The sequence below is a fragment of the Poecilia mexicana genome, unplaced genomic scaffold (genome assembly GCF_051168715.1).
Source record: "Poecilia mexicana isolate PSO_F unplaced genomic scaffold, ASM5116871v1 scaffold_2, whole genome shotgun sequence".
Lineage (NCBI taxonomy): Eukaryota > Metazoa > Chordata > Actinopteri > Cyprinodontiformes > Poeciliidae > Poecilia > Poecilia mexicana.
Window position 1 is genome coordinate 56,369,960 of NW_028263371.1, and position 15,949 is coordinate 56,385,908.

Consider the following 15,949-nt stretch of genomic DNA (forward strand, 5'->3'; position numbering starts at 1 on the left):
TTAAATGAATACATAACTTTATTTAAATAAATGCTTTGTCATTACAAAAAAGACAAAGGTTAAAAGAGTACATAAATTACAAGTTGAATAAATATTACACAGTGATATTCACTTTTATAATTTGAGATTTTTTTCAGGTTTTTTTTTTTTTTTTTTAATCCGTCGCTCCAAATACTGACCAATATTTCCGGCTGCCACCGATGGGTCTGTCTCAGAACACCAAATTACAAAAGCCCGATTGTCTTTACAACCAAAAATCTGTTATGTACTCTGAACAAACAAGCTGAACTGCTAACTGTCCTACTGAATAATGAAGTACGAGTTTAAACCAACTGGAGACGGGACATTTCCCAGAACTCCCTGTTTCTGTCTCTAACTGGATCTGTGCGGTGAATCGGTGGCTCCCTCATCGGGGGCCGTGGCTACCGCCTGGTAGCGCCCACGGCCCACGGCGCTCCCTCGCTCTTCCTCCCCCTCATCCTCTCCGTCTCGGCGCAGCGTCTCCAAACCCAGAGAGTCGCTGCTACCGTCTGAATCCAGGCGTGGGCGTCAGCGGCCCCTGTCACTTTGGGCCCCTCGGCGGCCCCCGTCGCTTTGGGCTCCTGTCACTTTGGGCCCCTCGGCGGCCCCCGTCGCTTTGGGCCCCTCGGCGGCCCCCGTCGCTTTGGGCCCCTCGGCGGCCCCCGTCGCTTTGGGCCCCTCGGCGGCCCCCGTCGCTTTGGGCCCCTCGGCGGCCCCCGTCACTTTGGGCCCCTCAGCGGCCCCCGTCACTTTGGGCCCCTCGGCGGCCCCCGTCACTTTAGCTTGAAACGCGGCTTCAGAAAGGAAAGTTTTCCAGGCTTTAGTCTCTGCCGACCTCAGGATCGTCGTTGTGCATCAGGATCTACTGTGAGTTTGTGAAATAAGTGCAAGTTGCTTCGCTTAACGTGATTCGACTGGTATAGTGCTGTGCAAAAGTTTTAAACCACTCCTCGTTTTTTAACACTTTGCTAGCAAACCGTCAAATGTTCTGCTAAATGCTGATGCTGGTTTTGAGCAACAGATCTTCCAGTTTTCTGACGTTTCTCTTTAGCTCCTTTTATCAATCGAGTTCATAATTTGCCCAATCTGGTTGATTAAATACCATCCATGAATGCTAGTGTAAATCTTAATGGGTTTTAAATGGAAACTATCTTGTGATCTCCTTTAGCACACTTCTGCTAATAGTGGAGCTAAGTTTTAGCTTGGTGCTTTAGCTAACTGAGAACATTTAGCGAACTTAGCTTCCCTTAAATTAATCCAAACTTGACTGATTCCTAAACTTTTCCGTGAATAAAGTTCAACATCTTTGTTGAAATTTTGGATATCGACTGACTCCACCGTCATGTTCTTTAGCATTAGCTTCAGCTAAATACCATGATGTAGCATTTTAGCATACTTAGCTTCCCTTAGGTGAATGTTTTTGGGTTAATTCTGAAATACTAATTTACTTGATTATTCTGTAAACTTTCAGTTGAATAAAGTTGGACATTTATGTTGAAGTTTTGATTATTGTATTCTTCAAGTATTCAGGCTTTTATTTTGAAGTTAATAAAGACTGTTACGCAGCACTTCAGTTTTCTTTCTTTAACGGCTGTTTCACAATCTTATGGCAACATTTTAAAATGAAATTGGTTCCAGAGGATCGAAGTCTTCCAAGGGCCGATGTAATTTGAATTGAAGGTAGCACTGTAACATTAGCCTCTGCTAACTAGCATGTTGGTGAAGGGCTTCTGTGTTACCAGAACTAGCTCCTTGGTTAGCGCCCACCACTGAAAGATGTAACTTGACTTGAAGATGAATCTTTAGGGTTCCCTTTTGGGTCCCAGAAGGGAAAAAAGTGTCAAATCTCCCAAGAATTAAAATGAAAAATAAACAGAAACTAATATACTGTTTGTTTGTTTTTTCAATATTAGAGGGAACAACTCTGTGGCTAAGAAATCTGTACATCAACTATTTCCTGCATGTCAAACTGTTTGCTGTTACACCTGAATGATTAGAAGACGGCTGAAATATAAAACATCAAGCAACTAAAGTCTGTCGTAAAACACAATGAAAACCCTTCAGGAAGTGGAGAACCGCTCAATAAAACCAGTTTAAAGACTAAAAGAGATTGTTTAAAAGCAGAAGTTAAAGGAACGAGGGATGACTGGGGATTTTTGCACAGCACCCCTGGATGCACGCATTCCCTCTCGCATTCGCAGGAAAATCAACTAACCTTCCCGTCTAACTCCCCGTCAGTCGTTGGCATTCACATAAAAACAGAAAAAGTGACAATCTTAGCTTATTAAGTCGTCAAAGGAAGAGCAGGAGGTTCTGAAACAACGCGGACAAACGGAGCTGGACTGAATTTAAGGGACCGACCACATTCATCGTTCTTCTCTGTTAGCCTCGAACCTCGTCCTGAATATCGCCCCCTGGTGTCGCTTTCACACCAGTGCTTAAGTCTGTTTGTAGGAAGGCACAGAGAGGAGAAACCGGGTCCGGAGACCTGCTCATGTCGTGTTCTCACGGCGCTCCGCTGAGAAAAAGGCAGAAAGCTCCCACTGCCCTGTGAGCTGCTGTAACAGGACACTTTCCAATTCTTTACAGGCAAAAAGTCTTTGTTTTCTTTACATGATCTGGCTTTTCTCTACAGGAAAAACCCTCAAAGAATATTTAAAAGTAATACACCATGAATATGTTGTACTGACGGGGAAACATGGCTCAAAACGTAGGGCGGTCTTTTACTTCACTGAAGGCAAAGAAATCACAAATAAAACCACAAAAAAAGAGTCAGTTAGAGAGGAAACGGCCCGATCGGCAAGGTCGATCCCCCGCCCCCGAAAAAAACAATCCCAACTCGGAAAAATCAAACGTGCTTCCCGTCGCTGAAGCTGAGAGTCTTTGATTTGACCAGCGGAGCTGCGTGGCGCCGCCCGGCAGCTTCATAGGCACAGTTGGCATGTCAGGCTAGCTACGTGGTCGAAGAGCCGCTCACGTGTTCGTCTGCGACCGTCTGAACGCTCCGAGTCCCAAAGACGTTCGCTGCGTTGGAGAGGAAGGGCTGTCGTGTTGGCGACGATCGAACAAGAGAGGAGGAAATACAACGTTCTGCTGCTGGTTTTGTTTCTGAAATAGGCTCGCTCTGTAACACACCAACGCGTCACACAGGTTTCTAAACAGGATCCCCTTTCTATAAGTGCTCTGAAAACCCCCCAGAAAAACCAGAAACCAATCATTTCTCAGCCAATTCTCGGTCCCACGACACGCAGCTGGGTCAGTTTTCTCCTCCTTCTTCGTCTTGTGGTGAATTTTTTACAGTCAAATGAAGAGGTGGGGGATCCGAAGTGGTCTCCTTAATCAGAGAATAGTGCTTTTTCTTTGTGTCTCTCAGGTTGTTGGTGTGAGCAGAGGGCGGAGCATACAGGTGTGACTCAGAAGATGCGTGGGCCCCGGGTCATGTGACGGTTATGGGGGCGGGGGGAAGGGGCCGGGGCTTTCACTCGTTGATGCTGCTCTCCAGGTCTTTGCACTGAATGTCCCCCCCGCTGTAGTCCGTCCCTGGCAGCATGACGCCGTATTTGTCCACGCACCAGCAGATGCCCCGCTTGCGGCCGCGAGACGGCTTGCACTGCAAAACCAGAGAACAGGATAGTTTCAGTGGAAACGAACACAAAGCAAACAGAAGCATACGGTGTACTGGGCCGCATGTCTGCAGCACAGCTAAAGGCAGTTGAAGAGACGGGCTAACCCAGCAGCCACACTCACTGGCCTGAGCACTGACTGTTCAGAGAAACTGCCTCTGTAGCGTCGACTTCAAGGCTAAAGACTAAACAGTTCATGTCCAGCATGTGCGGGATCTGCAGTCACATTAGTTGCCCTTTTCCTGACCTGTGATCTGTACAGATCTTATAGACGTTATGGTGTTTTAACTACAGTCACACAGCAGGTCTTGATGCTCAGCGCCGACATTTTGCTTAATTCCAGTATCTATTTTTTGCCTGGTCGTTCATGCTAATTAAATGCATCTGCAATCAGAGCTCGGTGTGAACAGTTTGAGACCCCAAAGCGACCTGCATGCACAGAAGAACAACATAGTTGTCACGCAGCAGCACTCTGTCCTATGGAGGTGGAAATGGCCGCCGCTGATAGAAGCTGCTTCAGCCTCTGTTTACGTCCAGATCCACCAGATCTGTCGTCTCTTGGAGCAGAATTATGATGCATGTCTCACGCCAGTGACCTAAAAGTTAAATAAAACGCTTTGAAAACTATAGGATCTGTTCGACATGTTGAGGTGGCCCAGATCGGGGCTTCCTCTGGGTTTCCTCTGACTGCCCTACAACATGTACGTTAGGCTGATCGACCGCTCTAATGGAAGCGGTTCAGTAAAGCCACATCTCTGAGGTGCTGGTGTCCACCAGCCCCGAGTAAGGACTGAGCCGGTACACATGGACGGATGAGCCAACCGGTGACCAGTGGACGGATGTTTGGTGCTAAAGCAACCAAAAGGACTCTGTCCATGCCCTGTTGACCTGCACTGACCACAAACACCCACCCAAACCTCCCCAGGTCCTTAAATCCAGTCTTATCTGCTTTCCTCTGTGGAGGAACAACATACCAGCTGCCACCAAAGCTGCATCATCCCTGAGGAAACCTGATCACATCCAGGTCCCACTAAACCCTGATAAAGACGTTTCAATGGTTGGTTCTGCGCCACAAAATGTCAAGTACAAATCCTTTCATCCTTAAAACTGAATTTCTATCTGGGTTTCATCAGCAAATCTCTGCCATAATGCAAAAGATAAATCAGAAGGTTGTCAGTGCTTTGCACCTGCTAAACTGAATTATTAGCAGTGTTTACTCGAGATTTAATCGTGTGCCTCACTGGTTGGGTGTGAGGCAATGATTGCTCCAGATGTAGAAAGGATGTGGCTATAAAATTAGAGAAGAAACCTTCTGCTAACTGCTGCCTAACCCACCTGTTTGCGCTTGAAGAACCCTTTCCTGTCACAGTTGGGAAGGTACAGAGACAGTGCCATGACCCGAGAAGTGTCCTTCATTTTCTGGATGATCCCATCCAGTTTCCTCCGACAGGGACCCTTCAGAAAAATTCAGCAGTTCATTAAAAACCAGCATTTAAAACCTTTAAAAGGTATCAGATAGAGGAGAAGAAATCCCACATCAATAATCGTCCACAACAGAACTTACAAATTCAGGCTCGTGCTTGTCGATGTCCATGGGGGAATAATCCACGCCGGAGCTGAAGGAGCGCTGCTTGCCAAGCTTCCTCTTCTGCTCTTTGCGCACTGCGATCACCTTTTTACTGTTCACAATGTCTTTGGGATGCAGCGGCACCTTGGCTGGCGGCACCACGCCCGTAACGTCCGGAGTCATGTCCACGTCCACCCGCGTCTCCCGATCTGCAGGACGACACCAGCGAAACGCCGTTACAGCGACTCACACCGACTGGCAGGAGAAACGGATGTTAACTGGAGGATTTGCTGCATCAGGGCAGAAATGATGCGTCTTTGTGCAAAACAGGAGGCAAAGCAATAAACAGCATAAAAACAGAAATTCATCCATATTCTGCAGCGGTGAGTCAACAGATGTTATAGGATTTTCTCTCCAAAAGCAGCAATACTTAAATATCTGTTAGCAAGCTACGCTAACTCATCAAGCTGAACTGGTGAGCAGCTAAGGCGCTAAGAGCGGAGCTAATTTTTTGCTAACTTTAGAAATGTTTAGTTCACCTAAATTAGTTTGGATAAATTTTAACATAATTTACTTTGTAAACTTTGAATAAAGTTCAATATCTTTGGTTATTGACTGTTGAGGATTCTTCAAGTGATTTGATGTTCATATTTATGCTTTTATTTTGAAGTGAATAAAGGCTGTTTACGCAGCAGTTCCATTTCCTCTTTAGCACTAGCTTGGACAAGTTGATGTAGCATTTTAGCATGAGCTAATGCTAAATAACACGTTGACATTGTATTCATTGTTAACTGAGCTAGTGTTGACTACTGCTGTAGAGTTAGTGCAGCTAACTTTCAGCTAGCGGTTCCCCATGGCTGCGGTTCTGGTGCGGCTCGCTGGCAGACATGGACCAGATATCAGTGGGTCGCAGGAATATATTTCAGTCAGAATATGATCTGTAAACAGAGACGCGAATCGAACCAGTGCTGCTTGGGTTTCAGGTTTAAATGTGAGTTTTCCCCAGTGGAGATCCCCGCCCCCTCCTGTCTCTGGGGCTCGGCCTCTTAAGCCCGGACCCCCAGCCAGGGGTCCTTTAAGGCCACAGAACCGGCCCCCCGCCCCAACACACCCCTCCGCCCTCCCGGCTCGGCTGGCCCGAAGTGCAGGGCTGTTGTGGCGGCAGTGCCAGCGGATGACCCGGTTATATTTATCCAGTAAGGAAACCCGGCGGCGTGACCCAAAGAACCACAGGGGACTGTCGGAACCGAACACGGACCCGGGTCGAGTAGGGAGGGAAAACGCTGCTCTTCTGGGTTAAAGAGGAGCAGCCTGACCCAGCGTGAGCGTCTGGAGCGGAGGGACCGGCGGGGGGCTGATTATCAGGACTTGGCTTCTGCTCCCCGTCTCTGAAATGAATCTAACAACTCATGACTTGGCAGGCCCGGCTTCGTGTTTAGATACATCACTGTGTCTCCGCGCTCAGACTGCCAGGCTGTCACTCGCTATAAATAAATACTTCAAGCATTCCTACATGTGACCGCTGTGGAAAAACTCATTACTCCTGCGCTACAGTCCAATAATTTGGATTGAAATGCCACATATTTGGCCATAAAACGGCTGCTGAAAACAAGGTCTTTCTTTTTTTTTTACACACATTCTTGTTTCGTGTGTAATTTCATTTGCAGCAGAACAAAAAAGGCCATAAATTAAACACACAGCTCACTGACTTAAAGGGGCAGTATCATGGAAAATCAGGTTTTTTAACTTTTCATGTTTGAATGTTTTTCTCTCATCAGAACAAACTGCAGTGTTGCTTTGATTCATGTTTGAGAAGTCCTTTAATCTCCATGGCAACCGTTAAACTGTACGCCTGGGTGGACCTAGCCCCGCCTTGGAGCTGAAGCTCCTCCCCCTGTCAGCTCCTTCAGACTAGCCAGGAGCAATTAGCAAACAGCTGCTGAGCTCATGACAGGAGCTGCTGCTCAGTTAAAAGCATTAAAGGGTTAATAGAGGAGCCATGTTGAGATGACTTCCTGGAGGCGGAGCTTCAGAAAGAGCAGGAACTTCTTAAAGAGACAGAGACCCAATTTCAAAGTGTTATTTCTTTGAAGTTATATCTGATTTACATTTTTAGCATTTTTATAACAGCTGAAGGTAACATGGTGACTAGATTGTGCTATAAAATGGCAACATGTGCCTGCAAAACACGTTACTGCCCCTTTAAGGAGAAATCTCAATTTAAATTTAAAAAAGCGTTAATAATCCGTTGCAAAGCAGCTCAGTTTTTCCATGCTCTGGTACCGGGCCTGCACCGGGCTCCGGGTCTGGCTTAACTCCTGACAGCTGCAGCCCTTCGCTGAGCAGCGCAGCACCTGATAGTCCTGTTTAAAAATTAACATCTGCACACAATTAGGCCTCATGAATATCCCAGGTTCCTCTTGGCCTGCGGGCCAGCAGTGAAAGACGAGCCCCTGCTCTCTGCGCTGCATCAGGACGGAAAGAGGCGGGTCCGGTTCTCCCAGCGCTCACTGGGTTTCCGCGGCTCCCGGTCCGCCGCGGCCCACTTTGATTGGCCGCCTCTGAAATTACATCTTTACCAGATGTAAGACAGCAGTGAATGGAGATCAACGAGCCTGAGGGCCGCGGGGCGCGCAGAGGACAATGACAGTAAACCATCCCGCAGGATGACGGGGCCGCCGCCGCTGAATATTTGAAGGCTTCAGCCTGAAAACGCTGCAGCGCAGCAGGAAACATGCAGACCTGCAGAGTTTGGAAAGGAACATGTAAAACGACGTGTCTGGGCTTCCAGGCACGTGGTCATAATGTTATGCCTGATTGTTATTTTCAATATTTATTTTATTTTTATTTTTTTTAACTACAGACTAAGAATATTGTAGGAATTTATTTTTCTCATTTTGATGCAGCTGAAAGTCAGGAAAGTTTGAAAAGACGAGGTTTTGGTCGGATCAGTGAAGCCGGTTCTGATCCGGTTCTGATCCGGAGGTTGGTGCTGTGAATCTGTGCACAGGAAGCGCCTCATTGTGAGCTCAGAACTTCTCCTTTGGAATCAAACAGTTTCCTGCTTTTCTGAATCCACAGTATAAACAGCAACCAGAACAATTCAAGGGTCGTTCATTTCACGACAGGACTGGAGGAGGAGGCAGCGCGTCCCCGAAGGAAGAGCTGCAGCTGCTGCTGCTGCTGCTGCTGCTGCTGTAGCAGCTGCTTACGGCCGGGCTGCAGCTGCAACTGCTGCTGCAGCTGCTTACGGCCGGGCTGCTTTGCTGGACTCGGCTAATTTTGGTCTGAGGTCTTGTCCCATATTTGGGTTTGCAACAAGCCGCACACATGCAGGCAGCGTCTGCTTGGGTCTCCACCACCGCAGAGCAATTACTGGGTGTGACGGGTTTCTGAGCAGACGAACCTCCAGATAAATCCTCCAAATCTGGAGGATCCGGAGCGAAGCGTCGAGCTCATTCCCACTTTCAACACCATGGATGTTCTTAAAGGGCCAGCTGCAGCACAATGCCCTTTAACAAACTGTCAAAACTTTAGAGCTCTGTCTGCGTTCAGTAAGGACGTCTTCATATTTAATACATTTGCACACTGATTGCTCCTTCAGGATTTTTGTGATTGTTTGCAGTCAGAATCACAGATTTTGTGATTCTAACTCAGAAATATTTGCAATGAATTCTGCAGTATTTGTATATAAACGTGACTTTTTGTACAGGCAGCAGCACTGTAAAAGGAAATGATCATTTTCATCATTTTTGCACAAAATTTGCATTCAGCTCACAGTTATGCAGAAAAATGTGAGCATCTGTTGGTTTTGCATGAAAAACTGCAGAAACTGAATGATGTTATTTGGTGTCTGGAATCTAGACGGCCACATAAGAAGCTTGGGCGGCCAGATTTGGCCCCTGAACCTTGAGTTTGACACATGCAGCGGATCTGTTCAGTGCAGGTGGTGGAGGTCCGGCTGAGAGGAGCCCAAAGCAGAAAACCTAATCCACTCTTCTTTGGATATTTTTCTGCAGAAGCTCCAGATAAATGCAGCTGCTGAATGAATTTCATGAACTGTGGATGTTATTTCCCTGAAACGTTGCTTCCTTCACCAGAGGAGAAGGATGCATCGCTGCCAAACATCCTGGAGGTTCAGAGCTGCGTCTACAATCATGGAGGTCAAAAGGTTCATGTCGACTCTCACTCTGTTAGCAGCTAGAAGCTGCAGGATCTCCAGCTCTGTTCTGGTGAAGTGAAAACAGGAAACCCTCTGAGAAACAAAAACCAGAAACTTTCACTGATTCCTGCTGATTATGGGAACAGAAACACGTTTCTGATGGGAACCAACGGCAACAGAGACGTTTAAAGAAGCTGCAACCAAATCAAAGCAGTTTTTAATTACATCAATCAATTTCCAGGCTTTCATGGAAATTCATGATTGAGTTTATTGCAAAGTTGGTCACAAACATTTGATTTAAGTGACAAACTCCAACCTGCAGGTGGCAGTATTTCACACTTCTGCATGGCTGCCTCAGCGTTAGCGTCGTGAGCGAACAAAAAGCCACATTTACTGTCATATAGTACAATTTTCACAAATATTTATAAAGTCACAAGATGGCAAAAATCACAAAGATATTTGATATTAAATTTTAAGAAGTACTTAATAGATGCAGACATTTATTAAAGCTTAACGGGTTTCATTAACGCATTCTGGCCCGACGGGTTCGTCAGGTTGATGGTCTGACCGCCTGACTGGACGATGTTCTGCGTTCTGGTCGTGTGAACAGATGTCGGTACTAAAAGCCGAGGAGCTTCGACATGCGGCTCCTTCATGCTAATCAGGAACACTCTGGTGCCGCCGTACATATGTGAAGTTCTCATGCAAACATGAAGCACTGGACGCCTGCGGCCGCCTCATCTGCTGATGGCTGTAAATATTAATGCCAGAGTGGCGTGAGATCTGCCTCGTCTCGCTGCAGAACGCTGCACATGCAGGGTGAGACTCTGCTGCAGGTTTCCTGTTGCTTTGCAAGCATTCTGCCGTAGGAACTACTTCTTAATCATCCTCTGCTTCTTGGCAGAGAGAAATCTGTTGAAACATAAGGCCCTTTCAGAAGCCCCGAGGGTACAAGGCCTGCTGCCATGAAGTCATATCTGTTGGCAAGCTTCCCCGGGTCTGAGTCACTGGCAGAGCCAACGGAGCACACACCAACACGGAGCAACTGGGATCCCAGCGCAGGAGGAAAGCAGGAACTAATGGGAAGGCGTGAGAGTTCACGGTTCCTCCTCCTGGTCTTCCTCGCTCAGCTCGTCCAGCTGGTCGGCAGCAGAAACCAGGCGCTGGCCGGTCCACAACCGGACGCCTCCAGGAGAACGGACAAGCATCACGAACCCGAACCGGGTTCAACAAACAAACAGGAGTCCACTTCATCCGTCCATGGCCTGGACTCACTCATCCCTCTTCAGGACAGGTTTGCAGAGGCGTCTGCCTCCAGGAATCAGTCCGGCACTCCTCACACCAATCGACCCAACAAACCCAAGGGTCTCCCCCAGCAGAGGCCAAGTCCAACCTGAGAGACTCCAGGCATCACGCCTGGTTCACATGGCAACATCTTCAAAACCCCGACTTGATAAAAAGTCTCAAACTGGTTTAAATCACCAAAATTCAGACGTTACTCTGGAAATCTCACAAAATCTCAAACGTGAGTTCAGAGTAACCAAACATGACCGACTGGGAAGAAGCAACGGTGATAGTTTGACAACATTTCACAGAAAAACCGATACGCTGGACTTTCTAGTTGTTCTGTCTTTGGTGTATTTTGATTCCTTTCCATGTTTCTGTCACTTTGCTTTCTGATTGGCTACATGTTGCATTCAATGGGCTGATATCGGACCAAGACAATCCAACATGTCGATATCCCTGATACCAGAGCAGAACGCTCCGAACACACAGCAGGAAAATCAAACAAGATCATCCTGAAAATCAGGGCAGCTTTCAAACTGGGAGAAGTCAGGACAAAAATCAGCGTGAAAAATCTGTCAACTACCTGAACTTTTCCAACCTACAAACACCAACAAGTAAATGTGGTTTACTTGGCACATCGTCAGTCAAACCGTCGCATCATCAGACCATTTTCCCAAGATGAACTTGAGACTTGGGGGACCCTGAAACAGGTTCCCTTGTTTCGGGAACGTCTGAACTTCAAAAGTTGATCAACTGGATCTGATTGGTTGAGCAACTTTAAGCCGCTTTGCATGGGGACAAATTAGCCAAAACAGTCTAATTTTAAGATCGTTCCGTTGGGCTAAAGCAGGTCAAACAAAAGCAGACGTAGCATGTCGATTTGTATCGACGGATTGGTTTTTATCGTCACTGAATCTCAGTAGAAATGTGACGATTTTAACTTCCATCAAACCAAAACCAGCAGAGACACCGCCGGCTGTTGACCTGCACCTGTAGGGGGCTAGCTGGCTGACGTTAGCTGGCTGACGGTTAGCTGGCTGACGTTAACTGGCTGATGGTTAGCTGGTTGACGTTAGCTGGTTGACGGCTAGATAGCTGACGTTAGCTGGTTGACGGTTAGCTGGTTGACGTTAGCTGGTTGATGTTAGCTGGCTGACGGTTGACTTGTTGACATTAGCTGGCTGATGGTTAGCTGGTTGATGGCTAGCTGGCTGATGGCTAGCTGGCTGACGGTTAGCTGGTTGATGGCTAACTGGTTGACGGCTAGCTGGTTGACATTTGCTGGCTGACGGTTAGCTGGTTGACGTTAGCTGGTTGACGGTTATCTGGCTGACGGTTAGCTGGTTGACGGCTAGCTGGCTGACGGTTAGCTGGCTGACGGCTAGCTGGCTGACGGCTAGCTGGCTGACGGTTAGCTGGTTGATGACTAGCTGGTTGACGGCTAGCTGGTTGACATTTGCTGGCTGACGGTTAGCTGGTTGACGGTTATCTGGCTGACGGTTATCTGGCTGATGGTTAGCTGGTTGACGTTAGCTGGTTGACGTTAGCTGGCTGACGGTTAGCTGCCTGACGTTAGCTTGTGAACAGAGCGTCCTCTGGAGCATTCAGACTCCAAGGTTTCTGGGTGTAAAACTGCCTGACTTGTCATCACCACCAACTACAATCCACACGGCCCCGCCTGAGTCACACACACACGTTTCTGACAGGCAGTTCTGGCTTCATGTGACGTCAGATAGTGATTGATGCTTCACACAACGCCAGGTTATATTTAGAACAACAGAACACATTCGTTCTGAAACCTTTGTCTGGACTAACTGGATCCAGTTGCTTGTGAGCCGATGAAACCCCAGAGTGACAGACGCACCTTAAATCATTCAAGACAAACGGCTCCATCTCTCAGCCTCACACACGCAGATTTAGTGGTAATCCAACTCTGAACAGCCAGGCATGGCGGCCTGCAAACCCAATTTGCATCATCGCCCGTTGAGCCACACGAACGATGCTTTGCAAACTCAATAAAGAGGAAAAAACGTGAGCAATGAAAATTCATGAGATGCGACGACACAAACCATAACAACCACGCTCTAAAACGACCACATGAGTCACGTTGCGTCGCTTCTTCACTTCCAGCTTCAGTTATTCATCCAGCAGGGCTGCATCCAATCCGCATGGGGCCCGGGGCAGAAACAGACCCTGGGATCCACCTCCAGCTAAACCCACCAACCGCTGTGCTGTCCCTTTAAACACTTGGATGCAAAACATATCAATTATGCTAAAGGCACAGGGAAAAGTTGCATCTTTTGCAAATGTATCAGTTGTGATGCAAAACTTCAGAATGCAGAACCTCACACAGGAAAACAATGTCTAATTGGGTTTAAAATATCCTAAAAATAATTTTAATTGATTTTAGCAAAGCTAAAAAAGTGCATCAAAAATCATACATTAGAATTTTGTCTTTACTTTCCCTCCATACATTTGACATTTATTTCACATAAATCAAGATATGTAGCAACAGGTGCAGATCAGTTTGCTTATTCTTTGGGCCGGCACAACAAATCATCACACAAAAGAAAAATCAACTGCAAACAAACAACAAAAAGTGCATCTGGGTTTTGTAGCCATTTTCACTCCTTACATTTTTCTTTTTTTTAAAAAAAAAGTGTAAATCTTATTGATCAGAGTGATTTTTATATCAAAATGAACTGTAAAAACAAAAGTGACTGAATGACATTGTGAAGTTACAGGTGCAGATCAGTTTGCATATCCCTTGGGCCGGCACAACAAACTGCCATGCAAAAAGAAATGGTAAACTGTAAAAAAAAAAAAAAAGGAAAAAAAAGACTTCTTGGAGGTATTTTCCTTCCATACATTTTACATTTTAACAACAAAAAATGTGTCAATATAAAGATAATAAAATTCTTGTATCAAAATGAATCATTTTTAACTCTAAATGGTTGAAATTTGGTTTGAAACTGAGGCTGAATGGTTACAGGTGCAGCAGTTGCATATTGCTCGGGCCGGCACAACAAATAACCAGAAAAGAGTCAACTGTAAAAAGGAAACTAAAAAAGGCTTTTTGAGTCTGTTTTTCTTCCATACATTTTGCAGTGTAATAAAAGACACTGCACAAAATTAATTTAGCAAAGTAAAAGTGGAAAAAAATGTAATGTTTGAATCCAAAATGATTCATTTTCAACTGTGAACATTTTAAATTTCAACTAGCTGGTTACAGGTGCAGAGCAGTTTGCATTTCCTCGGGCCGGCTTACCTCCGGTCGCGGCAGCGGCGGCGGACTTGTAGCCCTTCTCGTTGGTGCAGACGCCGCGGCCGTGCAGCAGGGCGTGCAGCGGCTTCTCCTCGCCGCTGCGCGGCAGGCAGCGCAGCCCCTTGGTGCAGGTGCCCGTGTAGACGCCGCACGCCTGCCCCTCGGCCAGCGCGCAGGTCAGGCAGCAGCCGCAGCCCGGCTCCTTCACCAGCTGGCAGCCGACGGGCACCGGCGGGCACATGGACAGCGCCTTGTCATCGCACGGCTCGCAGGGCACGTAGGAGGCCGAGCAGCGGGAGAGCCCCAGGATGATGGTGAGCAGGAGGCAGCAGCTCAGGAACATCTTCAGTCCTCCCGGTCTGACGGACTCAGCGCAGATAATCCGATTCTCACAGTTTATCCAGGAGTGCAGCTCTCCAGTAAACCCGTCATGAACAGCAGGAGTTCTCTCTGGGCTTCAGGAGTTTTTCTCTCTGGGAGTAAAAAACCAAACCAGCGGCGGTCCTGCGCAGCCTCTCCTTCCTGTTGGACTCCTGCAGACTTTCTCCAGCAGCAGCAGCAGCAGCAGTTTTCCTCAGCAGACTGATCAGCTGCAGACCTGCAGAGCCTTTTTAAAACAGCCGAGCAAACCCGGGACCATGAATACAGCGAGCAGCAGCAGAGGGAGGCGCACTTGTTCCCGGCCTGGCCGGCGGCCAGCAGGAGGAGGATCCCAGTTTCACCCCGAGCCACCGAGCGGCGGCTCAACTGATGCGCAAAACCTGCGGATCCCGCAAACAAAACCACCGAACCGCGCGCAGCTTCTGACGTTTACGCACAAAAAGTGAAAGAGAAATCAGAGTGGAGATGTTTTCTGTTCGACCGAAAATCCCCGCAGTTTGTCTCCTGTCAGCGCAAATGAAAGCAAAAGTTCAGGGAACAGTTTGGGAACACCCCACCCACTGTTTGCATTTCTTCCCGGTTTGTGTGCAAATCCTGTCTGAACTCCGCAGCACCTGTTGCGTCCAGAGGGAAGCAGGTTCTGCTGCGCTGCTTTAGCCGCAAAGGAGCGCAAAGTGCGCACAGGGCTGCGCTGTTCTGCTGCAAACCGCCGTTCTGATCGCATTTTCTCCGCTTTTAATGCAAAACTCTGGAGAAATCCGCAACTTTTCCCGCTGTGTTCTGAAGCTGGGCGCCTGCTGCTGAGCTCGCCGCTAGAAGGCGCTGTTCGCAGCGCTTCCATCCGTCCGGCATTCCTCAGAAATGACAGTTTTATCACATTACCAGCCCCAAACTCCGACTTGAAGCTGTAATCCACGCTCTGCTGAGAGAACAGAAAAAACTCAGCTTTTCCGTGGAATGAATGACTGCGTAATGATTTAATCTGACTGGGTTCGTTGCAGAACCGAGCCGAACATCCAGGCTGCTCTCTGCAGCTGATGGAATCAAAGCCGACATATGTGCGGGTTCTGCTCTCGCTTCCTCCGGCTCTTGTTTTGGAGGGACACGTTGGGAACGTTTTAGTCACAAACCAGTCCTTCGACCCAAACAACAACAAATAAAAGCAGTTTCCAGAAACTGAGGGGCGTGACAGGATCCTGGGAGACATAAATCTGGTGATAATGAAGAGATTAATTAGGACAATAAAGCAGCAGGGTTTTAATGATGCGTCTCTGCAGGGGAAATTTCCTCCAGCTAAAGGATGTACATCGTGCTCTTTTTTTGACCACTGAAGGAACTCAATGTTCCAGCTCCTTTCTTCCCTCTGCTCCCCATTCTTTGCTCGATGCAAATCCTAATTCCCCCCGGATCTATTCATGCATCAATCCATCTGTTCCTCCCTCGGAGCCGGCACCTCCTCCTCCTCCTCCTCCTCCTCCTCCAGCCATCCTTCTGGCCTAAAGAAGCTCCAGTGGGTTTGAAAAGTGCAAACTCATGTCTGAAATTCTGCTCTTAGTTTTGGACTCATCACCAAACGCAGCAGAGGCAGAGAAAATACTCAGTCCAAAGAAGAAAAAAAAAATGTATTAAAAGTGAAACTACAG

General features: G+C 47.4%; 1 protein-coding gene across 1 annotated transcript; it reads right to left on the reverse strand.

The window, feature by feature from the left end:
- igfbp5b (insulin-like growth factor binding protein 5b) lies at positions 1 to 14,813 on the reverse strand. The gene is made up of 4 exons (XM_014973083.2): positions 13,929 to 14,813; positions 5,209 to 5,420; positions 4,980 to 5,099; positions 1 to 3,631 (listed from the first exon to the last, which is right to left on the reverse strand). Exons 1-4 carry the CDS (start codon positions 14,266 to 14,268, stop codon positions 3,500 to 3,502), a joined length of 804 nt encoding a protein of 267 aa, XP_014828569.2. The 5' UTR covers positions 14,269 to 14,813; the 3' UTR covers positions 1 to 3,499.
- Positions 14,814 to 15,949: the final 1,136 nt, after the last annotated feature.